Source organism: Pantherophis guttatus, chromosome 3 (genome assembly GCF_059756535.1).
Source record: "Pantherophis guttatus breed Tessera chromosome 3, ASM5975653v1, whole genome shotgun sequence".
Classification (NCBI taxonomy): domain Eukaryota; kingdom Metazoa; phylum Chordata; class Lepidosauria; order Squamata; family Colubridae; genus Pantherophis; species Pantherophis guttatus.
The window spans coordinates 161,841-189,578 of record NC_142065.1 but is presented as its reverse complement, the minus strand read 5'-3'; the positions used below and the strand labels follow the sequence as shown (position 1 = coordinate 189,578).

The 27,738-nt window shown below is 55.7% G+C and overlaps 1 protein-coding gene across 3 annotated transcripts; it reads right to left on the bottom strand.

Moving 5' to 3' along the window:
- Positions 1 to 10,650: 10,650 nt before the first annotated feature.
- On the bottom strand, positions 10,651 to 26,844 carry LOC117669588 (protein-glutamine gamma-glutamyltransferase E-like). 3 transcript variants are annotated; one of them, XM_087888880.1, is made up of 14 exons: positions 26,660 to 26,844; positions 22,418 to 22,522; positions 19,477 to 19,650; positions 18,755 to 18,997; positions 18,355 to 18,473; positions 17,637 to 17,765; positions 17,372 to 17,552; positions 17,125 to 17,260; positions 15,931 to 16,034; positions 15,578 to 15,820; positions 12,741 to 13,037; positions 12,268 to 12,425; positions 11,195 to 11,319; positions 10,651 to 10,891 (listed from the first exon to the last, which is right to left on the bottom strand). In XM_087888880.1, the coding sequence occupies exons 2-14, from the start codon at positions 22,422 to 22,424 to the stop codon at positions 10,732 to 10,734; spliced, it is 2,076 nt and encodes a 691-aa protein (XP_087745006.1). In that variant the 5' UTR covers positions 22,425 to 22,522; positions 26,660 to 26,844; the 3' UTR covers positions 10,651 to 10,731. The 3 variants fall into 3 exon arrangements, with proteins under 3 accessions (XP_087745006.1, XP_034280027.1, XP_087745007.1); XM_034424136.3 differs by lacking the exon at positions 26,660 to 26,844 and adding an exon at positions 23,777 to 24,045; XM_087888881.1 differs by lacking the exon at positions 26,660 to 26,844 and adding an exon at positions 23,638 to 23,784.
- Positions 26,845 to 27,738: the final 894 nt, after the last annotated feature.

The following is a 27,738-nucleotide window of genomic DNA, read 5'->3' as shown; positions in this document are numbered from 1 at the left end:
TATTTTCCATCAGTTATAGGCCCTCCAAACTGGTATGGATCGCCCCTTCTTTCCCAGACCAGGAGCCTCTGCCCCACTCTGGAGCTACAGCTTGCCCCGGGGGCTTGTGCCTAAGGAAGAAATTTGCAGGTTTGTGGGCAGGGGAGCCCCCCTCATTAGCTCACATGATTGGAAAATGAAGTCTCAGCTAGCCTGCAGGAGGTGAGGTCCAACATCTCTGGTGGCAGCTGAATGCCCCCTCCGGATCTTGTCTCCTGGCAAGCTCTGGGCGGGTGGCACACACGTCCCCAAAAGGGGAAATAATGGGAAAGGTGTGCCCGGGTTGGTGGGGGTCAGGATGAAGTTGCTGTCTGTCACTGGGGGACCACTGGCACTGCCAGGGCTGACCGGGACCAGTGCCCTGCAGGCGAGGACAAAGCAGGGATTGCTGGACCCCTTCCTGGCTGAAGAAATGGGAGGAAAGGGCTGGGCGCACCCTTGCATGGGGTTCTGTGCTGCTGGGTGCAGTCCTGCATATAGCTCCCCCACCAGATGCCGCCCCCACTGTTCCCTGGCAAGCACAGGGCGGAAGGGGAGAGGGAGAGCAGGCATGGTAGCAGCAAAGCAGGGGCTGCTGGCATCTCCTGGGACTTCCGCAGGGAAGCAGCCCAAGTCCTCCCTCCGGCTCTTCTCCTGCCAGCCCAGATGTGGGCCAAGGCAGATGGCAGCAGCAGCAGCCTTGGAAGTTTGGCTGGCTGGTGAGTCACCCTCTATTCTGTCCCCCTGGCTTGCCGAACCTTCCCTTCTCCTCTTCAGCGTTTTTGGGGCGGGGACTGGGAGGGGCCTCCCAGAAGGCCAGCTCTGCAAGTAGTGTCTGGTATGAAGAGGGGCTGAACCAGTGATGGTGAACCTTTTAGACACCGAGTGCCCAATATGCGCACGTACACATGCCCAAACTGAAAGGTGCGCACAAGGACATGCATGTGTGGACATGTGCTAGCGTGCACAGCCATGCACATGCACAGCCATGCACATGTGCAGGCATGCAGGCGGGCATGCACAGACATGCATGCATGTGCAGCAGGGACCCGAAGACCAACTGGCCAGCAGGAGATGGGGCATCCCAACACCGGCAGCGCAGCAAGAGGCAAGATCTTTTTCTTTATTGAGCTTCAGTTTTGTCATTTGCAGGAACACAGAAGCTCACAAAAGAAACGCCACGGAGACCTGACCTGGGGTGATGATGTGCGTGCCAGCAGAGAGGGCTCTGCGTGCCACCTCTGGCATGCGTGCCATAGGTTCACCATCACAGGGCTGGACCGTGTCTGTGGAAGGAGCCCCGGTGGCCTCCCTGGCCTGGATGAAAGGCGCCTGCCTGCAGCAACTCTGAGTGGGCTTCGCTGTGGTGTTGGACCAGCCAGTGCTGTGGCTGGTCCAACAGCCAGTGCCACAAATCCCTCCTGGGCAGGCTGGTCTTGCTTTAAGGCCAGGGAGGAGAGAGAAGGGTCCTGAGAAGGGGTTGAAGCCCATGGGGTGCAAAAAGCAGCGCTGAGGGGAATCTGCCTCCTTCTTCCTGTTTTTCAGGAATCCGTGGAGAAAGAAGCCAAGAAGCCAGTCACAAGAAGTGAAGTCACAGAATCCTAGAGGTCTTCTAGTCCACCCCCTGGGCATCAGTCCCCCTTGCGACTGAAGACAGGCATCTCCAGTCCACCCCAAACCAATGACTGGCCAGTGTTTCTTTGGGGCCCTCCAGAGATGGACACCCCCGCCCCTACCTGGACTTCTGAGCTACTGAGTCACAGCTCTCCAGGACAGGCGCCTTTCCTTAGTTGGGAAGTGGGAGCTCCCACTGGGGCCTCCCCTGCTTCTGGGGCTGCTCTCAGCCACCACAGAGAATAATCTTCCCATAATCTATGCCTGTGTTGTGGGGCTTAAGCCCTGCCCGTCTCTGTGGCTTCTCCACTGCGCCCAGCGACGTCCAGCTCCTCAGCATCCCTTCTGCTTCGTAGTGACCAGGGCTGGACATACACGTCCAGGTGGGCTTTGATTGAGGCAGCAGAAACTGGGATTGGCCCTTCCCCTAGCCTGGACCACCAGAGCTCCCTAGGAGCTTCACGAACGGAGAGAAGGGAGCTAATGCCAGGAACACCAGAAAACCTGAGGCCAAGAGTCCCAAAATAAGCACGAAGTAAAAAGGAAACCGAAGGGAGCCGACTCACTTTTAATTGCACACCGCCCAGGGTCACTCCTGAGTGAGATGGGTGGCCTCCGCAGGTGATACATAAACAAAGCAGCACCAAGAAAACCCAAAACATTGGTTTGCCTGGAGAAAGTGGTGCAGCCGTCCTGGGTGTTGATGGGCAGAGGCTCCTTCCCTGCCCTTCTGCGTCTGCCCTCTTGAGAAGGGAAATGGGGGCTGCTGTTGACAGTGCCCCATAGTCACGGAATTACACCGGGGCGGGGGGGGGGGGGGGGCAAATATGGTTGTGAAGAAAGCTGGACTGGGGCAAAAGCAAAATGGTGGCACCCATCCCAATTAACGTCAGGTAAGAACTCCTCCTCCTCCTCCGGCTTTGTGCTTCTAGCTGCAGGGGGCCGACAAGGGTAGGGGGCTGCAGCCTGGGAGGGGGCCAAGGGCAAGGAGGGGTCAACCTGGTACCCAGAGGCTGGCAAATTTGCAGAGCAGGAAGGGGAGGATGATCTGGATAATCATGTTTTAGGGCAATGTTATTTTGCAGTAATGCGGAACCGCCACAGAAGCCTGATCCGTCCCCTGTGCTTCCCTTGGGGCAGAAGGGACCAGGCTGAGCGGCGCCTGAGAAGGAGCTCATGGAGCCCTTCTTGGAGCTCAGGTGATCAGGCACCGTCCACTAGCCGAGACCCCGGCGCCCCCTTCCCGTCGACCTGGAAGATGTCGTCTGCAGGTGTGAGGGGGTGGGGAGAGCGCAGCGGGCGGGCAGAAGCTGAGTGGGGCCGGAGTGGGTCGCCGTGAAAACCCCCGGGAACGGGTCAGGGCTTAGTCATGGGACCCCTCAGGGGAGCAGCCCGAGCTGCCTGCAGCGCCAGCCCCGGGGCCGAGGCCGAGGCGACCGGAGGGCCGGTCCTGCGGAGGGTGATAATTAAGGAACTGCTGGAGAGGCAGGAAACGAAGCGCCGGCTCAGCGGCCTCCGCAAGGAGCCCATCGGCGCATAATCAGGCCCGGCCCTGAGAGGCTTCCTGGAACTTCCCCCCGGAACTTTCGGGATTCAGGGGAGCTTCGTGGTCGCCGCCCCTCGCTCGGTCCCCGGAACGGCCTCCGCGGTCTAAGGGCTCCCCGCCCCCATCCCGTCTGCGGGGCTGAGCTTGTCCCCCTGGGAGCTCCGGCTCGGCTCTCGCCTTCCGCATCCCGCCCTTTCAACAGCCCGACTCCTCCGGCTCTCTTCCCGCAGCACAAGGAAGCGGCTGTTGGGCTTCTCAGGCCCCCAGGCTTCCGCCAACGCCTCCGGGCCTTCCCTTTGGGGCGGCTTCCCCTCCCCGCTCCCCTACGCGCGCACTGGACGGGCGTTGGGGAAATTCCGGCGGGTTCCAAGGAAGCGCAGCTGATTCACCGGGAAACGCAGCCTTGGCGCTGAAAGCAACCGGGGCTGCCCAGGAAGCCTCACTCACTCGGGGGAACTCGGGGTTTCTACAGGCGGCCACTCCCCTTCCCCCCCTCCCCCGTCCCGGCGGCTGCGTGCGCCTAAGACAAACACCGAGAGGACCCGGGGGCACCGCCCGCCTGCCCGCCCTTCGGCTGGGAATTTATTTATTTAAGACTTTTCGTATCATCGCTTCGGCCGGCTCACAACAAAAGATAAAACCACGTTTATTTACAATAAAAATACTGGCACCAAGATATTAAAGCCAAAAATATTTACACCCCCGCCCCATAATTAAGGTTATCTCACCCTATCCTCGCATTTGGGGGAAGAGCCAAGGCTCAGGTGCTTTCTGGAAGGTTAAAAGAGTGGGGGCCTGCCGAAATTCAGGGGGGAAGGATGCTCCATAGGGCACGGGTTGCCAGGGAAAAGATAGGGCAACATTTAAGGGGAGGGACCAGAAGCTTGATCCACCACCCCCCATCTGCCCCCCCACCCCGAATCTGATCCTTGGTTCTGGGGGGAGAAATTGTCCCCCTCAGAACGGGCTTGCAATTTGGGTGTCCTCCTAGACTCACAGCTAAGATTAGAGCAACATCTGACAGCTGTGGCTAGGAGGGCCTTTGCACCAATTGCGACCCTACTTGGATCAGGAGGCTCTCCTCACAGTCACTCATGTCCTTGTCACCTCACGGTTAGATTATTGCAACGCGCTCTACATGGGGCTACCCTTGAAAAGTGTTCGGAGACTACAGTTGGTCCAGGACGCAGCTGCGCGAGCTGTCATGGGTGCACCTAGATACACCTACATTACACCAATTCTCCGCAAACTGCACTGGCTTCCTATTGGTCTCCGGTCACAATTCAAGGTGTTGGTTATTACCTTTAAAGCCCTACATGGCTCAGGGCCAGGGTATCTTCGAGACCGCCTTCTGCCGCATAGCTCCCAGCGACCGGTAAGATCCCACAGAGTTGGTCTCCTCCGAGTCCCGTCAGCTAAACAATGCCGGCTGGCGGGCCCGTGGGGGAGGGCCTTCTCTGTGGCTGCCCCAGCTCTCTAGAACCAGTTACCTCCTGAGGTCCGGACCATCCCCACCCTATTGGTCTTCCGAAAAGCGGTGAAGACCTGGCTTTTCCGGCAGGGCTGGGGCTGTTGATCTCGCTCTTGTGATCTGACGAGATCTGGCCATGAACGGCGTGAATGAGTTTTTAATGTTTTTAATGTTTTTAATTTTTAAATGTTTTTTTATAATGATTCTTTAAAATGTATTGTGAGCTGCCCTGAGTCTTCGGAGAGGGGCAGCATATAAATTGAATTAATTAAATTAAATTAAATTAAATTGAATCTGGTAGAGTTCAGATAGGTGGATGTCCTTAGGAAGAAACAGTCCTGCAAATCACCAGGCCCTGTGCCATATATGGAAAAGCCAGACTTCATTATAAGACAGGAAGCTGTATAAATGCTTTCAATTAATGGATGGATGAATGAATGAATGAATGAATGAATGAATGAATGAATGAATGGAGCCAGTCCCTTGAATAGCACTGAGAAAGAAACTTTGAGCCATTGTAGGTCATGCTACACAGGTATAAATATGTTTATAACATCGGTGAATCTAAGGGCATCAGGCATTGCGTGACCTCCTGCCACATAGTGGTTCAGTGGTAATTTCTGGGTGGCCTTCAAGGGCAATCCCATGGAGAGTGTGTTGCAGTAACCAAGACATGAGTGGCTGTGAGCAAGTCTTCCTGGTCCAGGAAAGGATGAAGTTGGCACACAGGAGAAACCTGTATAAAGACCCTCCAAGCCTTGACTGCCATCTGCTCTTTGTGAGTCTAGCAGGACCTCAAATAGCGCACTGGCGAAGTCCAGGAGACCGCCACTCCATCCAAAGATGACATGTCATCTGCGGGGGAGGGGGGGCAGACCCAGAGCCCTGCTGCCTTTGCAGGGTTGAATTGAAGCTGCTTCGGTGCTATGCCCCGGCCTGAACTCTGACTGAAAAGAGCCCAGAGAATCCGCTCATCCAGGGCCCTGGATAGCTGAAGGGGGAGGTTGGGGACCAGACAAAGCTTGCCCAGCACTGTTGGGTCCAAAGATGGCCTCATGAGAAGGAGGTGCCTCCTGCAAGGCAGGTGGGAGCACCCCGTCCCACGAGGGCATTGGCCGCTGTTTGGACACACTCACAGGAGGCCTTGACCAAGCAGGGGGGCCATGGGTCCAAACACAGGTGACCAGTCTCACAGCCAGAATGTCCACTCCCTCAGGGTCAACGTCCTCCCAGATAATGGGACTCAGACCCATGTCAGTCATGGCCAAGGGATCTGGCCAGCTGAGTGACTTTGAGAAGAGAGCCCCTCCCCAGCCCGCGGAGATGCTTCCGAGCACCCCCAGCCAGGCCCCAAGAGAACAGGAGAGTAGCCCGGGGCCTCAGGCTGGAACAGTGGGCTGCATCTTTGAGCCAGAGGAGATCAGGTGCCCAGAAAGGGTTGAGAGCAGGTTCCCTGGCACTGTATTGATGGCACGAAAGTTCATTGGGCACAGGAGGCCCTGGAGCCCTTGGCTGGAGCATACAAAGCGCTTCTCTGCTCGTTGCCAGGCGGCGCAAAAGAACGCCTTGGCAGCAGCTTCTTTATTTCAGGAATGCAAAGGTTTGCTCGCAAAATGCAGCTGCTAAGAAAAACCAGCCAGAACTAGAGGAAAGGGGGGCAGTGGTGGGGTGCGTGGAAACTCCATCGGCCACATCCCACGAAAGACCGACGGCTGGCTGACAGGAAGGGAGGGAACCACTGGCGCTGGGAGGGCTGGCACTACTCTTGGGGCATCGCTATGGGCGAGTTGGCCCCCTAAAAGTGCAGAGAGCTAGGCCCTCAGCCTGCCTGGCTGTGGCTTCCTTCCCGAGGCCGGGCTACTTCAAGAAATGAGGAAGTAGCTTGGGCAGAGCAACAGATAGCATTCCCATCCAAGGATGAAGACAGGGTTAAACTCTTCGTTTATTGTTATCCTGCCTTCATTTTTTTATAAACAACTCAAGGTGGCAAACATGTAATCTTCCTTCCTCCCGTTTTCCCCACAACAGCAACCCTGTGAGGTGGGCTGGATAGGGGTAGGGGTCACTGTAGCCGCCCACCCTCTCTGCTCCAGACTAAGGAGCCCAGAGGTGCACTTTCCTCTCGGAGCTCGGCCTCTGCCCCTCCTTGCTGTGAGGGGAAGACCCTGGGCCCACCTTATCCTCAGTAGTGGCTTTGCAGCCAAAACTACCTTCCCTCGTTCTGAACTGGAAGTGGGAGGATATGCTGTGTTTGCCGCCTTGAGTTACTGATGAGGAAGATGAGGATGAGGAAGGATGCTGTCCGTTCAGTCGTGTCCGACTCTTGGCCCCTCCATGGGCCAGGCGGTCTCTCCATGCCTTCTGATCTCGCCCTGCTTCTGTGAATTGTTCTGTGCTCTGGCTGAGGGTCAGCTTTGATGGCCTGCTTTCCTTCAAGTTATAAAGGTCGGATAGAAATCTAAGACATAAATGAATAAAAGAAATGCCTGGGCTGCTTCTGGTGACGTGCACAGAGTCCATGTTCCAAGAGTGAGCCCAGCTGTGTGCAGGGCAGCTGTTGGCCTCTTGCGGCTTCCTGCCAGTTAAACAGATGCAGCTGCTTAAAGCTTCAGAATAAGAGAGCAGTGAGGGAGGCGACTTCCCTTCCGGCTGATTCAGAGCTCCTGAATTGTTTGCCTCTAATAAGGTGGTTAATAAGGTCCCAAAACATGATGAACTTGTTAGGTCTGGAGGAGACATTGCTGGGACTCGCCTAGCCTCTGTGGTTGTCGTTCTGTCTCCTGGCTGCCTCTGGAAGCTCCCCTGGGGCTGCCTCGGGTGTCCTGATCTGTCTGGGAGGGTCTTTCCCCAGCCACTTCGTGAAAGCTGCCATCCAGCAGACCGAAAAGAGGGTCTTGGTGAGCTTGAGACATTTGGGAATGGGCAGAAACGGAGCTCTTCAGCTACAGGCGTGCAAGGTACCTGTGGAGAAAAGGGGCCGGCCCAGGAAGATGGGGGGGTGGGGGAGGCCTCGTTTGGCCCCGCAATGAGGCTGGCAGCCAGGCAGCAATTTGACAGGTTGCTAATTAAGGGGCGCAGTGGGGAGGCTGTGCATCCAGTCTGGCCACCTGCCTGCCAGTGCAAGCTCAGCTGCCCAGCATGTGCCATGCAAGACTTCGCAGGGAGGCCGGCAGAGAAACGAGCCTGGCTCATCAGTCAGAGGGCAGAGACTGACCCACTTCTGGTCCTTGGGGCTGCCGTTCACAGGTGAATGAAAGCTGCTGCTTAAGTGAGAGGCGTCCTTGTGGCACACACGAGCGGTATGGCTGGCATGCTGCTGCTGGCCAAGCCCTCTTTAGTTGGGATAATGCAGCAGCTACCCTCGGTGGGTGCCCGGGGCTGCAGAGGGCAACCAGCTCCAGGAAGTTCTGGGTGGGCTCAGCCTGGAATCAGTCGGACGGGGGAGGGGGAGCCAACTCCATAGTTCCTCCTCCGGATCCCCCCGGCACACCCGGTCCTGCCAGATGCCTCTTTTTGCCTGGAAGCTGAGCCTAGCCAGCTGATGCTTTCGAGGCAGTCGGGAGCCCAGCTTTATCTCCCCCCTTTCCTATGAGGAGGGGGAGGAAGAAAGGAAGTCAGGGCCTCCCATTGCAATTCCTCAACAGGCCATCTGCAGCCCCTCCTCGCCCGTGTCTGATGTCCTTGTAGAGTTGGAGATGTCTTTTGGGGTCTCGGTCAGCGCACCTCGGGCAGGACAATAGCCAGCAGCCCAAGACTTTATAGAGAGGGATCCAAACTTGATATAAGGACTTTCCGGTTAGGGAGGGCTGTGAAGCAGTAGGGCAGGCTGCCCCCTAGAATCACGGCTGGTCTGTCATGGTGGGAGGTTTCTAGCCAGAACTGGGCAGCTGGGATGATCTGAGGATCCCTGCCCTGAGAAGCGGCTTGGACTGGAGACCCACCGAGTTTGAGTTCTCATCGTGCGGACGAAAATGGGCAGGAATTCTTGAATATTTGCATTCTTGTCTGGAAACAATCAGGCATATTTGCGGCAGATGCAAGATCGTGGCAGACCAGATGAAAAGGGGTGGAGCAGTGAGTAGCCGCCCTGCGGCTGAGAAGGGAGGATGAAGATTTATTAGATGCTGCAATAGGAAGGTGCCAAATGTTTGGCATCCAGAGGAAAAATAAAGCAGGCCGTGAACTATCAGAGGAAGAGAAGGACGGACTGTGGAATGGAAAATGGGGTGGGGGTGGGGGTCCTGGAGTGGCAGGCAGCCTGAGCCCTGCTAGTTGCTAATTCACTGCTATGAGGGTCAAAGCAACTGTGCACTAACCACACCGATTCACTTGCGAAGCCAGGATCAAGGATCAGGGGTGTTAACAGACTGACTTCTAAAGCTGGTCAAGTCCACTGGCACGATCTCCTAGGAGACCAGGGGGCTTCCTTGGGCAGTTGGTTCTCACTGTGAGATCAGGCTGCTGACCAGATGTGCCGGGGGTCTGATCCAGCAGGATTCAGATTTTGTTCTCATCTGTCTGCTGATTCTTCCTGGGACAAGTGATGCTATGAAGAACAGCTGCGGTTGTTCAGTATTGCATTACTGTGAAGGCACCTCAGGAGCCTGAGGACTCTGCCCAGACTTCTTATCCATTCCTCCATTACATGGAAAAGGACCAGAAAGGCAGAATACATTTTGAATGACCGGATACTGATGTGGGATTTGGTCTCTGTCACCCTGGTACAAGTTATCTACATAATGAATTGCTGACCTAACTGGCTTGAATTTATGAGGATGACCAAAGAGGCAGAAGAAGACAACCAGGCCAAGAGGGCATCCAGGGTGGCTTACTGGAAGCTTCTTTTCACTACAATGCTCTCCAAACTCAACAACCTGTTGTTGTTTTTCCTGGGAGATGGGGACATTTCTAAGCAAGCTCAGCAGCGGCATCTGCCCACCATTTCTACTTCTCAATAATGATTGTGGAACCAATAAAGGAGAATATTTGTAGCTCAGGGTTGAAATGAGGGCTCCTTGGTGCTCTCTGACTTTGGTTGTTTTCTTGCAGAAGTTTCATGACCCAAACTAGTCAGAGAGCACCAAGGAGCTCCCAATGTTTGTGGAATGCCCACTTAACTGTTTTTAATTAAGGAATTTTTCAAAAACTCAACTGGACAAGGAGCCCAGAAGGGGAACTGTGGCAGTTGAGGGAAGGGGCTCTCGGGGGGCCTGGGATGAGGCCCTTGAGCCAAAACTTCAGACAACCGTGTATTGTGTGCCCCTCCACGGGTTCCCAGCTCTTGAACCTCACCTGACCCCTGCAGGGCCAGGGGAAAAATGTTCCTGATCAGAGGCCCAGAGAAGTCCAGAAGAAGCACCAGCCTCTGCACCAGCCTTGGGGATGCCTCGAGGGGGGCCACCGCTCCAAAGCTCAGCAACACTCCATCCCCAAGCCCACCAGGGGCACACTGGCAGTGACGGGGCAGTGTGCTTTCCATCCTCCTTTGGGTCAGCAAGGAGCTTCAGAAGGCGGGTGGATTTGAGGGCCTCGTGTGCAACAGCGGGTGGGGTCTGGCTCGGACAGGCAGGGGCTCAGGCTAAAGGCTCCCCTGCTAATGAGCCCTCCTCCAGGTGAGCCCCCCTTGCCCCTCTACCCCAGGCACAGCGGGTGAAGGGTGACTGCAGAAGAGGAGTCAGAGAGGAAAAGGAGCAGGCGTGGACCCAGGAGTACCACTTGGGGCTGCACAGCAAGCATTTACCGAGACACCCCCCCCCCTTGGGCAGCCTTGGAGTGAAGCCACACTTTCCCTGCAGAGCATCTTCCAGCAGCACCTGAGCAAGTAGCCAACTGGTCGAAGTGGAAGGAAAAGCGTCACTCACGGTGGGTGCAGAACAGACAGGATGGAATCCAGCCTGGGGTCTCCACCCTGGAAGGAAGGGCAACAGCGGCCCCACCCCACCCTGCTCTTGACTTCCTGCCTTCTCTAAGCTCTGGAATAAACACACAGCAGCAGCTCTTCTGCTTGGATAAAGCTTTAATGGCAGCCTGGGTGCAGGAGAAATGCTTTCCCTCCCCCCACTCCATCCCCTCTCTCCCCTGGTTAAGCAGTGCCGGCGGCGGCCACATCCATAAGCACAAAGCTCTTGACGTGGTGGAATTTGCTGCAGGAGAAGTCCACGTGCAGCTGCATGGCTCCTGTGCGGCGAGGAGTGAACTCAAAGTAGATCTTCGACCGCTCCCCGGCTGCCAAATCTGCCACGCTGGAGCAAGAGAGGGTGGGAGGGGGAGGGGAGTGAGGGATAGTGGGGGAGCCTTTGGTGGGACGGGTCTCTTTGGGATAGTGCTGGCTTCTCTTCACCCGCTGCAGGTGAAGAGCTCAGGGCCCCATCAGCTGAGAGCCAGATGGGGACAGTGGATGGAGTGGCGCTGGGCTCAGCCCCACAGTCACCAGCCTTGTGTTCGGGGTGGGTGGGTGGGATGTCCCACCCTTTGCCCTGGTTGGGCAATTGCCAAGCAAGGGCCTGCCTGTGATGCCCCCTCCCCCCCCATCCAGCCCCACATACTTGATCTTGATTGCCTGTCCCATCAGGGTCACCAGCAGCACGCAGTCCTTCACAGGCTCAGGGAGGGGGTTGGCATAGGAGATTTCCAGCGTGGCTGGGGTGTTGGCAAACACCTTTGGAGGAACCTTTTGGTGGAAAGCAGCAGGTCAACCCGGTGCCTCTCAGACGCACCCTCCTCCTGCCCTTTCTCAGATGCCAAGCAGGGCAGAGGGGCTGAGGGGTGGCAGCTAAGCCCCCCCCCCTTCATTCTTTCGTTGGAGGTGACGTTTTCTGTATCTGGAGCCCTTTAATCATTACCACAAATGTGGGCCCAAAAAAGGAAGCCTCCCTCCTCGATCCACAGTGGGAGGAAATGGGTTTGAAGAGTGGGAGTCAGAAACTGATGGCAGCCAAACCATCCCTTTTCTCATCTTTAAAGTATACTGAAATGCCTCTAAATGATCCAAACTCTGAGACCCTGTAACTTAGTGGCCAATTTTTGCCAGTTTGGGCAAGCTAAGGATAGAAATGGAAGTGGTTTGGCTCCTGTTCCCTGCTGGGAAGCCAGAGAAATTGCCAAGCAGCTGAACCCCTAGCCAGTCGGCTGCTTCACCCAGGGTGATGAGGAGGGCCGGGCAGCCCCAGCCGATTTCCTCGGCCTCCTCTGGAGGAAGAGACGGAGGCCTGTTCTTCTCCACAGACAGGGCTCAGCCCAAATCAACCTGGCTTTCTGGAAGAGAGCCGACAAATGCAGCTCAGCCAGCTTCTCACAAAGGAGCTGAGTCTGCTGCGCTCAAGGAGCTCCGGCCACTGCTAGCCAGCAGGAAGAGGGCCAGAGCAGCAGTTCCAGCAGCTCGCTTGGAAACCGCCAGATGGAGCATAACTCTGGGGTGGAAATGTGGCCCTGAAGGGTCTTTGGGAGCAGAGACAGGGGCCACTGGAGATGGACCCATGGGCACACCAGGCTCAGGGCTTGAAGTTCTAGCTGCAGACAGCCTCCTAATGTGGGTTATGTGTTTCCAAGAGGCACTTGCCGCAATGGAGAGGTTGTGTGGGTATGGGTACAAGTGCGTGTGTGAGCAAGAGGTGCTTACCACAATGGAGAGGTTTGGGCTCTCCAGAGTGATGGCTTTTTCCACCAGCAGCTTCACGCCCTCGGACACATCGCACAGAGCTGTCACCAGCAGCTTCTTGTCGTCAGTCAGGGAATTGCCGTAGTGGCCGTAGCTGATCCGCAGGGGAAGGTACTTCTCTGGAAGCCAGGAGAGCCCAGTCACAGACCTGGCCAAGAACAAACTCTCTCCCTCTTCTTCTCCGCATCAGACCCACTTAAAGCCCCCCCTCCCTGTTCTCCCCAGGACTCCTCTGCAGGCTGGGCCACCTGAAGCTGCTGCCTCTCCTGCCGCCCTCTTCAGCTCCAGGCTGGGGGTCTGTGTGTGTGTGATAGAGTGAATGACTGAAGGGTGGGGCAGAACAGTCCCGCGCTTGGCTGAAGCTCCCGCTGCCTCGGGATGGGAGCGGCGAGAGCGGATCCCACGCCCCCCTGCGACCTCAGCTGGCTGGGTACCTTCCTTGCCGCCCAAGTGGAGAGTGGTGGTCTCCTTCAGGATCTCCTTGACGGCCCTGCGGGTGTAGAGGACGCTGGAGACGCTCAGGTTGACGGTGACCGTCTTGGGGGAGGCGGACAGGTTGGAGAGCGAGAGGATCAGGTTGACGTCCTTGCCGAGCACCGGCGGCTGAGTCAGCTTGAATTTCCCGAACAGCTCCGGGTGGGCGATCAGCTCCGAGGCCGCCGCTTCCGAGGGGCTGGAGCCCGAGAGCTCCATGCAGGCTTTCCGATAGATACTTCTTTCCTCGGCAGAGCCTGGGGCGGGGGGCAGGAGGGGGACTCACTCAACAGCTCCCTCCAAATGCTCTTTCCCGGCAGGGCCCGTGAAGGCTTTGGTCTCCGCCTGGGAGCCTTTCGGAGCCGCGGCTCTTTCCCGCCAGTTTGCTTGCCTCGGGGCGATCTGGCTGCCCCAAAGCTCGTTTGGTGGAGCCAAGAAGCCCCAAACGGCGAGGCACCCTTTCCTGAACCCCTCTAGCTGCCTCTGGGCCTCCTGGTGCTCCCCGGGGAAGGGCTGGTGGCTCAGGCCCCGAGGCTGGCAACTAAAGCCAGGGAGAAACCCGCCGGCTCTTCTTCCACCTGCCAGAGGGAGATGCGGAAGTAGATTGACCGCTTGCAGGGCCAGTGAGGGTCCCACCGAAAACGCTGCCACCCCCTCCAAATAAAACACGAATGTGTATCTGCAATGATTGCATAGAACTAAAGAAATTATATTGAAACCCACCCACCCCCTTCTGCAGAATAGCAATCCCGTACTAGTGATTTCTCTTGTGTGGCCTGAGCTGGAGAGCCCCAAGGATCCCCCCTCTGGATCCCTGAGAGCCACCCTCAGGGAGCTGGACAGTGCCTCCTCTTCCTGGGGGGGGCAGGGGGTTTGCTTGGCGGGGGACCAGCTGGCCCCCAGTATTCTCCTCTGCTTCTAGCTTCCCCAAAGCAAGTCCATAGGAAGGGCAGAAAAGTGGTTGGACTGTCCAGCCGGGGCTGCCCAGCCACAAAGCAGGTGACCCTTTCCTTGACTGCAGTCCCCTTGGAGAAGGGAGCGCAAGTGTCATATCACGGCTGCGCTTGGACACGGGCGAGAGGCACAAGTGACCCTGAGAAGGGACTCCCCATCCGGAAAAGGGGATCCTTGCCCAACTGGACAAATCTGGGTAAAGGATCCCTGGGCCACAAGTAGCCATCTGCTCCTCAAGCGGGAGTTGGGTCCAAGAGGACACCGGTCCTAAAGATGGGACCGGGAGAACCAGAAGCCGCATCGGTCTGGTCACCTTCTTCTTCCTGATCCAAGCCCAGCCACCTTCAGTCACTGAGACCTCAGCAGCATCACTTGGCTGGTCTGGTGTTGAGTTGTAGAATGGCCATCGCCAGCATATTGGTGGCCCGAGCTCAACAGATGATCGACCTTCCCTAGCAGCTTTATGGTCTGTAAGTGTCTAATGGAGGGGTGAGCACCCTGAGCCCTGGATCACTCTGCAAGTCAGGGCCTCCCTCTCTGTGCGCACCAAAGCCACCCCAACCCACATCCTCACAGGGGGTCTAGAAGGACACTGGAATCAGAGGTTGTACTGAGAGGTAGAGGACAGTCCTGCGCTTTGTCCGGTGGGCGCATCAAGTCATCCTTGGCTGATCTCATGCGGGCAGGATCGGGAAGAAATGGCAGATGAGAGGGAAGTCAAGAAAACAGCTTTCAGGCGCCTCTGTCCTTCTCTCAGGACAATTGTGTCTCTGAAACCGCAACAGTCCCCTCGAGGGAGTCTTTCCCACTGACACTTTTGTCCACTCACCAGGTGCCCAGCCAGTCCAGCACTGCAGCCTCCCTGCAGCTCAGCCATCCGGGAGAGGGTTGGCCGAGTCTCCAGTTGGCCATGCGGGAAGGCTGCCTCCTGGATCTCCTCAGCCAAAGGCTTGCTCTCCCTTTCCTCCCTTGGGGCCACCGCTATTCGGAGGCATCTGCCTTCCACCGCCCCCCTGGTCTGTCTTTCGGCTCAAGGCTGGTGAGGGGGGGGGACATGGCAAGCAACCCCTTGAAGCAGAGGAAGGCTTAGAGGCAGTCCTGCTTGGCCTGGAAAGCAGCAGGAGGCTCTGCGCTTGTGCTGTGATCCAGGCACGGGACAGGTGTTCTTCGACAGTGACCTCAGAGTACCTGCCAATGCCTTTGGAACTGGGAAAGCAGCCAGCGGCTGGACTTTTCTCAAGGTGGGGCTGTGCAGTCCAGTCAGCAGAGTGAACCTTCTGAAGGGTGGCAGAGGGGCAGGTGCAGAAGGCCCAGCCAGGTTCCAGATGGGGAAGGGGCATCTCCCCTGCCCTGCCTTGCTGGGGACCTTCTGGAGCCAGGCACTGGACAAGGCACCCCCACCTCCTGTCTCCATTCCCCTCCCCAGCTTGTAAACTGATCCCACCGTCTTGGTCTGTACGCTCTTGCATCGACAACTGCCCAGCCAACCCCAGCCAGTTCCTTCTGCTCTGAACTTTCCCCCGCCTGGCCTTCTTGTCAAAGGGTGGTGGGGGGGGGGGCATCCCTGGCAGATCCTTTGACTCTCCTAGCAATGCCCTTTGCAGGACCTCCCCCCTCTGCTGCTCTTCTGAGTCTGCCTGTGCCCTGCTGCCCACCTGACTTCCCATCTCAGCAGAGATTCCTCCAGAGGTTGGGATAAATGTCAGCCGGAGGGACAAAGCGGTGGGTTCGGTTTCACTGGAAGTGAGGCTGCTGGATGTCCTCGCCCTCCCCGAGCAGATGGGCCAGATGACCACCATGCTCCCTTTAACCCCAACTCTAAGACCACCGTTCCGCAGCCCACCTTCAGGAAACTTGTAGCTGTTGGTCACGTCCACCCGCTGGTTGCTGCCCACGGCTTTGGTGCTGAGGGCTCTGCCGATGGAGGAGGTGTCGCAGTAGGCCTTCACACGCTTCCCGTTGCTCTGCACGACCCAGCGGTTGATGTCGGCATTCACCTCGGTGAAGACGAAGGCCGTGTCATAGTTCAGCCTCACGTCTCCTTGCTTGACCGCCAAGACCGAGGCCGGCCCACACTGGTAGATCCCTGGAGGAGGAGGAGGAGGAGGAGGAGGAGTGGTGCTGGGGCTCTGGGAGGAGGGGAGTGGCAATGGGGCTCCAGCTAGTGGGTGGGGGGGACAGCCCACCAGGACTTACCTTGGCTCCTCTCTTGTGGGGTGGCGTCGATCACTTGCCAGCCACAGTACGGGTTGCCCAGGTCCCTCCGGACAAACCAGCTTTCGTTCCAGACATGGTAATCCCTGACGGTGGAAGAGAGGCCAGGCTGGAGCACCTGATAGCCCTGGCAGTCTCCGGCCCAGAAGAAGGATTTCATCCATGAGCCCCCCCCTCCCCCGAGTCTCCCCTCCACGTCCCAATGACAGACCCACCTCTGGGGTGCCCCGGCTTCTCTGAAGAGAGCTGAAGGTATGTGAGACAGGCCTGCTTGCTGGGAAGCAGCTTCAGGGGGTGGTCAAGGTAGCTTCCCCCCCCCCCGCTCCCCCTCCCAGTCTCTGGTCTCAAGGTCCACTAGGGAGAGAGCAACTCCCCTGAAGAACCAGGACGGGGGCGGGGGGAAGGGTAGCATTGATCCCACTCTACTCTACTCAGTGCTGGCCGGGTGCTGCCCTCCCCCCTCTCCCCACCATGGCTTTAGTACTGGAAACGTCTCCCAGCCACAAACTGAGCCCCACTCTGCAAGTCTTTAAGCACTTGGCTGAAAGAAGCACTGTATAAGAGTAACCAAGGTATTTCCTGATTCAATTCATTTTAACTTTATTTCCTCCCTCCCTCCCTCCCCTCCCTCTCCCCTGTTGCCCTAAAGAGGAGGGGGGCCAACCTATTCTCCAAAGCACCTGAGGGCAGGACAAGAAGCAACAGGTGGAAATTAATGGAGAGAAGCAACCTGGAACTAAGGAGGAAGGATTGTCCCGACAGAACAATCTATCAGTGGAACGGCTTCCCTCCAGAAGTTGTGGGTGCTCCAACACTTCAGGTGTTCCAGAAGAGACTGGGGTTCTGGGGTTCTAGCTGCCATGTAAGGGCCTGGGGTGGGCTGGGGAGCAGATGAGCTCCCGTCCCCTGGTTTTGCCTAGTTCTCCTACCCTAGGGAGACGGGAGACCAAACTCACTCTCCCTGCATTCGGATGCAAGGCCACCCCATGTGCTTCGCCCCCAAATCTCTTGGGCGGAGCCTTCAAGACACGGGGCCACCAGTGAGCTGACCATGCCCGGCCCAGAGCCAAATGAAAGCATCTCCCCGGCTGAAGGCTCCAGTCCCTGCCTGGTTATGTGGAACCTTCCTACACCCACAAGCTCTCCTCCTGCCCCACTCAGGCTGCCTGTCCCTACCAGACAGAGTCTTGTCCCATCTTGAGGCTCTTTCCGGCAGGATCATAGTATTTATCGATACTCAGGTTTGAGTTCGAATCGTGGGCAGAATTGAAGTTTGTGACCAGACGCGTCGGGATCCCCAAGCATCTCAAGACTGCAAACAAGAGGAACACAGAGTGTGCCAGGGAAGCCAAGCTGCCCCTGCCCAGCAGATACCACCCTCCAGGTTGGCCTATGGCCACTCCCTTTGCCAGGGCTTACGTACTGGTGCCCGCCACGCCAGCAAAGACCCAGCACTGCCCGTACTGGACAGGGCTGTAGTTGCCCTGTGCCCACTTCCTCAGGATGGCCACGGTGCCGTCCCACCGGGAAGGATTCTCATGGTGAGCGAAATCCTCACTCCACTTGCCCTCCAGCACCCCGTTGTCGCCATCGTTGCCGTTGACCTAAAGGGCAGCAGAAGCTGTCAAAAAGAGACTGAGGCGGGCAGGCTGAGCCCCCAGTGCCCCCTGTGCCCCGGTTGCTCGTACCATGGAGCTGACGACACGTCCCACATACCGGGGGTCGCTCCGCCGCGAGGCGTCACCCGCCGGGTCCTGACGGTGGTAGAGGCTCAGGTTCAGCAGGTGAAGGCAGATGTTGAGGATGTTCTCCTGAAACTGGAACCGAGAGAAAATTCACCACTCAGTCTCCCCCACAAGGGGGACAGCCCCAAGAGAACTGCAGCAGGATACAGGACACCCCTCCGTGCTGCCCCCTGCCCCCGGGGGAGCCCTAGGCCTCGCCTGAGGGCTCTGGGGAGGTTTCCTCTTCAGCCTCTGCGGCATTGCCCTGTGGGCTGCACCTGCTACAATCTGACCGTGGGCATCCAGCCGAGGAAAGACCAAGCACTGGCCAGTCAGGCATGCAACCCTTCCGGAAAGCCTTACTTCGGCCCATGGACTGGGGTGCTTGGTGGGGAGGCACAGGCCCGAGGACCTGAGCAGGCCAGTCGCAGGACTCTCTCTGGGACAGCCAGAGCAGGCCGAGGGGAGCACAGAGGAGTATCTAATGTCCTGGGTTGGACTAGTTTTCCCTGTGTGGTCTGGGGACAGCATGAAGAGACTTTGGGGGGGGGGAAGCCTTTGAGACAGCAGTTGTCATCCCCCAGCCTTCACCTGGGTCAAAGGAGCAGAGGGCACGCATCACAGGGGTCCCATAAGCACTGATTGGCCCTTGGTAACCCCGCCGGTTACCTCAGTCACTGACCTGGCCATAGTACCATCCTCGAGCTTCAATGTAGTTGGCATTGCCCACAAAGATAATGCCGTTTTCATTCAGCACATATTCTTGCCTCTCTGCCTCGTTGGCCATATAAACCAGATCCCCTGCAAGGAAGCAAGGGGGTGAAAAGCCCCCACCTCAGCCAACCTCTGATGGGCCTCCCCACCCTTAGTGCCAAGCCCTCCCCATTCTTTTCAGCTCAGGCTGGGGTCAGGGGCTCTGACCCTCCTTGCAGCTCTCCTGGCTCCGGCCTTCCCTGGCCTGGTGCCACTGAAGGGCTGCTGCTGGCAACTTAAGGCAGAAAGGAGGCCTGGGATTGCTGGGCGGCCGCCTAGGAAGGGCTGCGCAGGCAGAAGTGGCAGGCAAACACGGCCCTCCTCCTCACCTGAGCACCACGGGTTAAAGAGGAGAACAAACTTCCCCAGGAACCTGGTTGCCACCTGGTTGCCACAGGTCACTTGCAGGCTCAGCTTATAGCGACCGATGGCCGCCCTGCTGGAGCTGCACATGGAGAAGTTGATGCAGTCGGCATCGCCCGAGGTCTGTACCACACACCAGGTCCCTCCGACCAGTTCATTGGAGAGGGCAAACCCACATCTGGTGTGTTGGGCCTCAGAAGGGCCTGGACCTGCCGGGGACAAGAGAGACAACAGGGTGGGAAAAAACAGAGGTCAAGCAGGCCATCTCCCACGATCAACAGTCAGACACCATCAAGATCCAGTTGGTGCCCCAGCCTGTTCTCAGTGGAGAGTGAGGCCTCCTTCCCGCCTGCCAAGGAGGCCTCCCCATCTTTTCTACACCAGGCCGCTGGGCGGGATGGGCTTTCTCCGCTGGGTTCAGAGGGGCCATGGATGGGGACTGTGGTATCCAGGGGGCCCTTGGGTGGGAGGCGTTCATGCCGAGCAAAGGGGGGGATCTGATGGTCCCTGCCCACCTCAGGGATCTGCATGCAGGCCTGGGAATCCCCCTGAGGGGGAGACCATTCGAGGGCCGCAGGACAGCCCAGAGCTGATAAGCTTCCTGGCCCAGAACTGTGCCCCTCCCAATTGTGCTACCGGTGGCAGCGAGCTCTCTGCGGAGGGGCCGAGGTGGGCCGGGGGCTGTTACCCGTTTCTGCCACGAAGGCCAGGCTCTCCCCTGCATTCGGAGCCCTGTTGAAGTACAGCTTGAAGTCAAACTTCTGCCCACGGCGGACACAGAGCTCCGTGGTAGCAAAGCAGTTGGAGTGATGAGCCTCAGAATTGCTGGGCACCTGCCAGTTGATTTGCGTCGGGACCAACTCTGCGCAGCAAGAAGAGACCACCAGGAAATCAATAGATGCCTCACCTTGTGATTCTGTGGGGCACAGGGGGAGCTGAGCCTCCCCTCTGAGCCCCCTGGAGGAAGGGGAGCAGCCAAACCAAGTATAACCTTTCTTATTTGCACAGTAGTCCTCAACTTATGACACAACTGAGCCAAAAGTTCTGTTGGCAAGCGAGACAGTTGTTAAGTGAGTGTTGCCCCATTTTACAAACTTCTTTGCCATAGTTGTTAATTGAATCTCTGCAGTTGTGAAGTTATTAACATGGTTGTTAAATGAACCCGGCTTCCCCCATTGACTTTGCTTGTCAGAAGGTCATGAAAGGGGATCACGTAACCCTGGGACACTGCCACCGTCATAAATATGAGTCAGTTGCCAAGTGTCTGAATTTGGATCACGTGATCTGCAATGGTTGTAAGTGGGATAAATGGTCATGTCACTTTTTTCCAGTCCTGTTATAACTTCGAATAGTCACTAAATGAATTGTTGTAAGTCGAGGACTGCCTGTATTTTGCTCATTAATCAACTGCTAGTCCATCGCTCAGGCATTTTACAAAACTTACAATAATAATAATATATGGCAGTGATGGCTAACCTTTTTGCCATCGTGTGCCAAAAGCGGGGGAAGCGGGGGATTGCTTGTGTGTGCCCACACCCATAATTCAATGCCCCCCGCGCTCCCCCCGCTTTTGGCACGTGATGTCAAATAGGTTACTGGTGGGCCTGTTAGGCCAGTTTTTCGCCCTCCGCAGGCTCCAGAGGCTTTCTTGGAGCCTGGGGAGGGTGAAAACAGCCTTCCCCACCCTCCCGGAGGCCGGAAATGGCCCATTTCCCGACTTCCGGTGGGCCCGGAAGGCCCAAAAATCAGCTGGCTGCGCCTGCACGCATATGCACGCTGGAGCTGAGCTAGGGCAATGCTCGTGTGCCCACAGATACGGCTCTGCGTGCCACCTGTGGCACACGTGCCATAGGTTCGCCATCACGGATATATGGTCTCCTGCTCGAGCAAGGTGTTGGACTAGAAGACCTCCGAGGTCTCTTCCAACCCTGTTATTCTATGTTCTAAATACACAACCTTTGACAAACACATCTGGGAGTCCCTTCCTTTCTTTTTGTTCTCCTCTGGATTTCTTTGCTTTGCCATCATTGTTCCTTTGCCTTATGCTGGTTTTGTTTTGTATTTTTTGCTTGTTAAAAAGTTTTAACAATTATTAAAAATTGTTACCTGGAATCCAGTGGCATATATAAATTTAATATATTATAATTGTGGTAAATGATATAGAACGTAGGAAAAGCTGTAACAGAAACCAATTAGCAGATAAGGCAACATATAATCAATTCCAGCAATTGCCTGGTGTGTTTGTGGTGTGTCCCTGCAGCCTGGTGTGAACAGTATCTCTTCCAAGGGCAACCCTCGATTTTCTGGTCCTGCGCTCCAGGCGTGAGGGGTCTCATGGCGTTAAGGAGACCCTGGTGAAGGGCAGGAGGCTGAGATGCTAGGTGAAGTTTGGCCACCAGCGCATTAGCTTCTGAGAGCAGGTGCTGAAGGCACATTACCCACCCACCCACCCTCCCCTCCCCCTCCTGCCTGAGGACTTTCCAGAGAAAGGCAGACTTGGCAAGGAAAATGAGGAGGGCCACAAATTCTCCCAGAGGCATGTTCAAGGTCCTTTGGGGTGGGGATGGGGGTGGGGGGCATGGGCATCTGGCAGGGGGCAGGCAGCAATTGGCAAGAAGACCCCACCAGAAAACGGGCCAGAAGCCACCTGTATGTTTGTGTATGTCCACAAGACCCTTGCCTGCTGCTCCTGCTCTGACTCCCACCCCCCCTTCCAGGCAAAGAAAACCAAAACCAGGGAAGGCAAGAATTGACCTCCGACTGAGGCAGCTCCACCCGGAGGGAGCAGGAGACTGCTGCAGCAGCCTGGAGGCAGCTCTAGAGCTGACCTGGAGGCAGCTCTCCCCAGAGGGAGCACCAGCACCAGCAGCCTCTCTGGCATGTGCCCCACTGAATCGCTGGGACACTCCTCTGCCCCCAAGGGGGCACTGGAGAGTCTGGTGGGGGGACAGACACTGGAGGAGAGACCATCCCAGGCCTGCAATGCCTGGCAGGGGACTGGCCAAACCACCCATGGAACAGGAGAACCCTGGAAAGCTAGGGCCCCTTTTCAGAAAGAAGGCAGTGTCACGAGCCAGCCTGGCTTCAGTCCATGTCCCATGGAGGCTAGAAGGGATACATTTAGTGACAGTCACTTGTCTGAAATGGTATAGATTCTCCTGCTTGAGCAGGGGACTGGACTAGAAGACCTCCAAGGTCCCCTCCAGCTCTATCCTATTCTGTCCTGTCCTGTCCTACATTCTATTCTATTCTATTCTATTCTATTCTATTCTATTCTATTCTATTCTATTCTATTCTATTCTATTCTATTTTATTCTATTTTACTCTATTCTATTCTATTCTATTCTACTCTACTCTACTCTACTCTACTCTACTCTACTCTACTCTACTCTACTCTACTCTACTCTAATTCCCGGGGTCTCCTTGATTGCCCAGACTTGATGCCAGGTTCAGCCTCCAGTACGGCTGGAAAAACTCCTTTGGTAACTGGGCTAGGATCTGATAAGGGAGCTCTGCCCCTTCATCAGCCAGCAAAGCCAGAGGCTCCAGGAAGACTCCCCAGGCAAAACCACGGCTCCCTCGGTCTCTCCTGGTCATCCACGCGGAGGGAGGCCACCAGCCACACTCACCTGCCATGGTTGCCTCTTCTCTTCAGCACTTCAGCCAGAGACTTTGGCACATTCCTTTGGCGATCCACCGGCCCGAGTGAGATGCCAGGCAGCTCCTGCTGATGCCTATAAAATGATCCAAGGGCAATTAACCGGTTCCTCTAATAGACGCAACACCAATTTTCCTCTTCAGTGGGAGGTGCAGCCGGGGGAGGCGAGGCTGTCCTTTTTACTCAGAGGAAGCGCATTCTCGGCTGCAGGAATGCCAAACTGGATTTCCTCTGTGGAATTCCAAGGCCAAGACTCACGCCCCCCACCCCACAAGACAAGGAAGTAGGTGGGGAGGAAGAGGCTGCAAGAGGAAGTGCGGAGCAGCACCTGTTCAGGTGCGCCCATACACAGTGCCTCCACTTCGGACAGGCTGCATTTACACCCAATTATCCTTCTGCTCTGGGGCAGGTGCCTCTCGTTTCCACACCCTCCTGTCCTCTCCTCTGGGAGTTCAGTAGGCTGCACACAAGCTGCCCCTCTTCTCCTTCCCAGAAGAGCTTTGGGGGTCTGAGTCATACTGTGCATTAGCCCTGCTCCAAGCCAGGACACGAGAAGAGGCCAAAAGTCACCCAACTGGCCTCAGGACCCCTGGCTAATACCCTTCTACAGCTCCCTCATAGTGCCTGTCATTCCCTCCCCCCCCCAATTTTCCTTTTCTTCTCAGCATGGCCTACTCATGGAAGTGGCTTCTCCCCCCCACCCCCATGGCCTTGGTAGGAACGGGAAGAGCTGCTTGAGCTGAAAGCCCTGAGCCTGGGGAGGGATGGCTGGGCTTGAGGGGTGGACTCTAGGGTCCAAGAGCCCCTTCCAGGCTGCGGGGCCTGAACACGGGTACTTTCTCCCTGCAGCTTGAGAGAACTTCTCCCTACCCACAAAATCCTACAGGTCATTGTTTTGATTTGGCCTTTTCCTGATTGACTTCTCCCAGAGAAAGTTCCATTCCAACTTCCACCCAGAGATGAGTTTTTCTTTCTTTCTTTCTCTTTCTTTCTTTCTTTCTTTCTTTTTCTTTCTTTCTTTTTCTTTCTTTCTTTCTTTCCTTCCTTCTTTCTTCCTTCCTTCCTTCCTTTCTCTTCCTTCCTTCCTTTCTCCACCCTCCTGCTCTCTCTCTCTCTCTTTCTCACTCTCTCCTCTACCACACTACTGGGTCCTCCTGTATCCATTCAGTCTAGAGCTGCTTCTGGCATCACCTGCTTTTTCCCCACTGGCTTCTCACATCTCCAAACCACCAAGACACCCCATCTGAGGTGAGGAAGAGATGGGAGAGGGGCTGGCCCCATATGCCTTCTGGCAAGCCCTCTGCCCCCCAACTGCCTCTTGGATACTCACTGGTTTCTGCAGTGGATCCAGCTGTGCTCTTGCAGGTGGGATCCTCCAGGAAGCACCTGCCCCCTCCTCCTCCTCCTGCTGGTGCTTAGGCAGTTTTGGGTGTTGCTTCAATGCCAGCTCACTCCACCCCCACATTATCTGCACTGGTGTGGGGTGCTCAGCCCCAGTAATTCCTTCCCACTTTAGGGCTCCTTCGAGCCATGAGCTGCGCCTTTGTGCTGCAAAGTCCCGGGACTTGTCCCCCTGCCCCCACCCACCCCACAACACACAGTCACACACCCCTTTGTTGCCGGTAGACCTGCTTGCCTCAGCTGGCCATGCCCTCCCCTCCCCTCCCGAGGGTGTTTCTCTTTGGTATCTGCCTGGCTTGACTTTCCAGTTTGGGAATTCAGCCGCTGAGCTGCGGCTTCATCCTTGTTTATTTCCTGCCGACTTCACAGGAAAACACTTTGGCTTCACCTAAACATCAGGCTGGATCCTGGAAGTCTGCCATGGTTGGGCAACCCAAACCTCCTTCCACACCCCATTTAATGGGCCCGATGCGGATCTGGGTCCTTCTGGGGAGGAAGTTGGCGGTGCCCTGCCTTGCTTTCTGAGTCATTGTGGGAAGGCCGGGCTATTCCTCTCCTGGAAATGCCATCCCCAACAGTCACCCCCTCCATCCCCCCTCCGCTCCCCTGGGCCCCATCCTCCTCTGCCAACAGAGTCCGGCCATCTTCCCTCCCTCCCTCCCTCCCTCCCTCCCTCGGCTTCTAGACAAGCAGGAGAGCTGCTGTGACCTTCTTCCCGATACTGGGATGCTGACAGCTATCACCTCTTGCACGTTCCTTCCATTGCAAGCCTGGTTGGGACATTCAGAACAGCCCTGGGCTCTACCTGCCTCTCGGGGCCATGAGGCAGAGCTGCCAAGGCCTTGGAATGCCAGAATTCAGAGTTTCCCTTCACCCAGTCACCCAGCCCCAGAGATGCCCGAAATCCAGGCCCTCTTCCCAAATGCTCTCTCTCTCCCAGCACCCATTGTCTCCCTTATGGGTGTGTGTGTCCAAAATCTCTCCGATGATTAGGAGAAGTGGGAGCCATGATATACTCCCTTCCTTTGGAGGGGGCCTCTTCTAACCCCCTAAGTCTATCTATCATTGAAGTGTATATGCATGACTGACCTCAGTCATATTCTTGCAACCCCCTGCCTCATTTTGTTAAAATAGTGCAGCAAGTGGTGGTTCTGTCCACTTTGTTGAGTGGTAGCCATTATTTCTCTCAATTCTGCATCAGTATCCAGAGAGTTACGAGAAGTTTTGGGCACTGGGCATTGACAAACTGGATGCCCCCAAGATGAGAAGGGGCTTGGAAGAAAAAGCTGAAAATAGACTGTGAATACATTTAGCAGGAAGAAGAAAGACCTGACATAGCTACCCTGAAGTATCTGGTGGGTTGTCACTTGGAAGACAAAGCAGGCGCCTTCAGGGATGGTCTAGAGGAGATAAGAACCAAGGAGACTCCACTACAAGGGAGTAAATGTCAGCTGGACATTAGGAAAACTTTCCTCCTGGTAAGAGCTGGAGGACCATGGGCTGGAAGGCTCTTGTGGCGGAGGAGAGGTCCTCTGCGTTCTTGCCCAATTGCAACTCTTGTATTCATATGCTCCCAAACTGGCATTGACTCCTAGTGGCCACATGGAGGGGCCTTCTTCAGGATGGTCTGCGGCTCCAGTATTTCATACCAGTTTCTTCAAAGGAAGGAATATATTCTATATTTCAGCAGAATTTCAGTATTTTCCTTCCATCTTCGTTCAAATCAGTAATTAGTTGTCTGTTGCCATTATTTAGCTCTCAGTTCAAGGCTGAAAACTTCTTGTGTATTCAGTGATCTTCTGGAAAATGTACTTTTTAACAATCTTTCTGCATAAGAGTTCCAAAGTCCTCCACAATGTTTTCTTCATTCACATGCTGGCTGGTTTAAGGAAAATCAGCCCTTTCCACTCCACGAGGACTTCTCCATCAGTAACGTCATCTGGTCTCTGCTTTACCGATAGGGAGAATATCTGGCCTTCTTCTGAAGCCTGTCCTGTGGTCCAAGTATACAACTTCTACAGCCTTTCTCTATATCAGGGTTCCCCAAAGTGCTCAGTATCGACCCGCAACTCCAAGGAGTTGATTTAACAGAATAGCAGAGTTAGAAGGGATCTTGGAGGTCTGCTAGTCCAATCTCCTGCTCAAGAAGGAGACCCTATACCAGTTATGGTGAGTGGCACGAAGAGCCCTCTGTGTGGGCACGCGCGCCATCACCCCACCACAGATGAAACGCTGCCAGACATGTACCGAAAAAAAGCGATGGGCAGAACAGGGCTCTGATTGGTGGGTGTGGTTTTGTTTCACACAGATACTACCCACACCCCCACCCCGTTTAAGTTGATAGACAGCCAGGGGCCTGTTTGCGAATGGTCCCTGCTCCTTTCTCCCCGCTTTTCACTTTTTCCACCTCCACCACCCATTCCCTCCAGTAGTTGTCATTTGCTTGCCTTCTTTCAAAAATTGCACAGATACACAAGCAATCTCTGCCTTGATGAGACCTAATTGCAAAGAATGGTGTGTGTGTAAGACTAGACTAGAGGGAACTTGCACACCACTCTCTATCTTGGCAGCAATAACGGATCCCTCGCTGCCCACCTCCTCACCCCGTGCTCGGTTCCCTTGGTGTGTTCTTTTCCTGTGGCAGGATTGTCTCCGATCATGTGAAGAGTGCCTTCATGTGCAGAGTGCCTTTCAAATCAACCCCTGCAAATTTTCAGCCCTCACCAGAGCAATAGAAAGGAGAAAAGGAGAGGAGGACTCTTTAGCTTCGCCCTCTCCTGCCCTCCCGTGCCTGGCAACCTTTCACATTCACCCCGCTTCCTCGCCGCATTCCCACGAGGACCGCTCCCCCGCCTCCTTTCGGGAGCCCGCCTGATCTCCCTTCTAAGGCTAGCCCGGCTCTGCTGCCTCCCCTTACTCTCCCTTCCCTCCCCTCCCCCCCGCTCCGCACACCAGCGGCAGCAGCAGGTAAAGGGAGGTGGGCTGCCCTGGGATTTTGGCAGGGTGTCCGGAAAAGATCTGGCCTGGGGAGGGGAGGACGGCGGTGGGAACCCCGCAGATGCTGAGACCTTCCCTCTCCAGAAGGACTTGGCTGACCCGGTGTAGGGACGAGGACTGCGTGCGTAAGTGCGTGTGCGTGTGCGTGTGTGTGTGTGTGTGAGAGAGAGAGAGAGAGAAAGAGTCAGCTTGCTTCCCTTCTCCTAAGTTTTGCAGTCGCTCTCAAAAGTTCAGTTTGTCCTCCAATTGCCTGAGTAGCTCCTTCTAAGAAGAGTCCACTGGGGTTTGAAAGAGGGGGGGGAGAAAGAGAGAGAGGGAAAGAAAGAGAGAGAGAGAGAACGAGGGAAAGAGAGAGAGAGGGAAAGAAATATTACAAAAGTTTTTCTTTTTTATTGTTGCTAAACATAATATTTCAAAAGCAGAAAAAAAATGAAGAGGCATAAACATGCATTTATCACATTTTTCTTAGAAAAATTAGCTGAACTCTGCCTTGTTTATCATTGTTTTAGGTAGTAAAACCTCAATATTCATGTTAAATTGTCGTGTTGGCACTTTGCAATAAATACCGTAAGTGGGTTTTGGGTTGCAGTTTGGGCACTCGGTCTCTAAAAGGTTCGCCATCACTGCTCTATACTATTCCAGACAAGTGGCTGTCCAATCTCTTCTTAAAAACCTCCAATGATGAAGCACCTACAGCTTCTGGAGGGAAGCTATTCCACTGATCAATTGTCCTCACTGTCAGGAAATTGCTCCTTATTCCTTGGTTGCTTCTCTTCTTGATTAGTTTCTATCCCGTTGCTCTTTGTTCTGCCTCCTTTGGTGCTTTGGTGCCCTCTTCTTGGTGATAGACCCTCAAATTTTGGAAGACTGCTACAAATGGCTGGGAGTCAAAAG

Excerpts from the sequence above, each read along its gene's own strand:
- LOC117669588 (XM_087888880.1), bottom strand. Across the intron at positions 13,038-15,577 it reads CAGCTACAAGTTTCCTGAAG|GCTCTGCCGAGGAAAGAAGT; the intron begins GTGGGCTGCGGA and ends CCCCCGCCCCAG. Across the intron at positions 10,892-11,194 it reads GGACAGGCAATCAAGATCAA|CGTGGCAGATTTGGCAGCCG; the intron begins GTATGTGGGGCT and ends CTCTTGCTCCAG.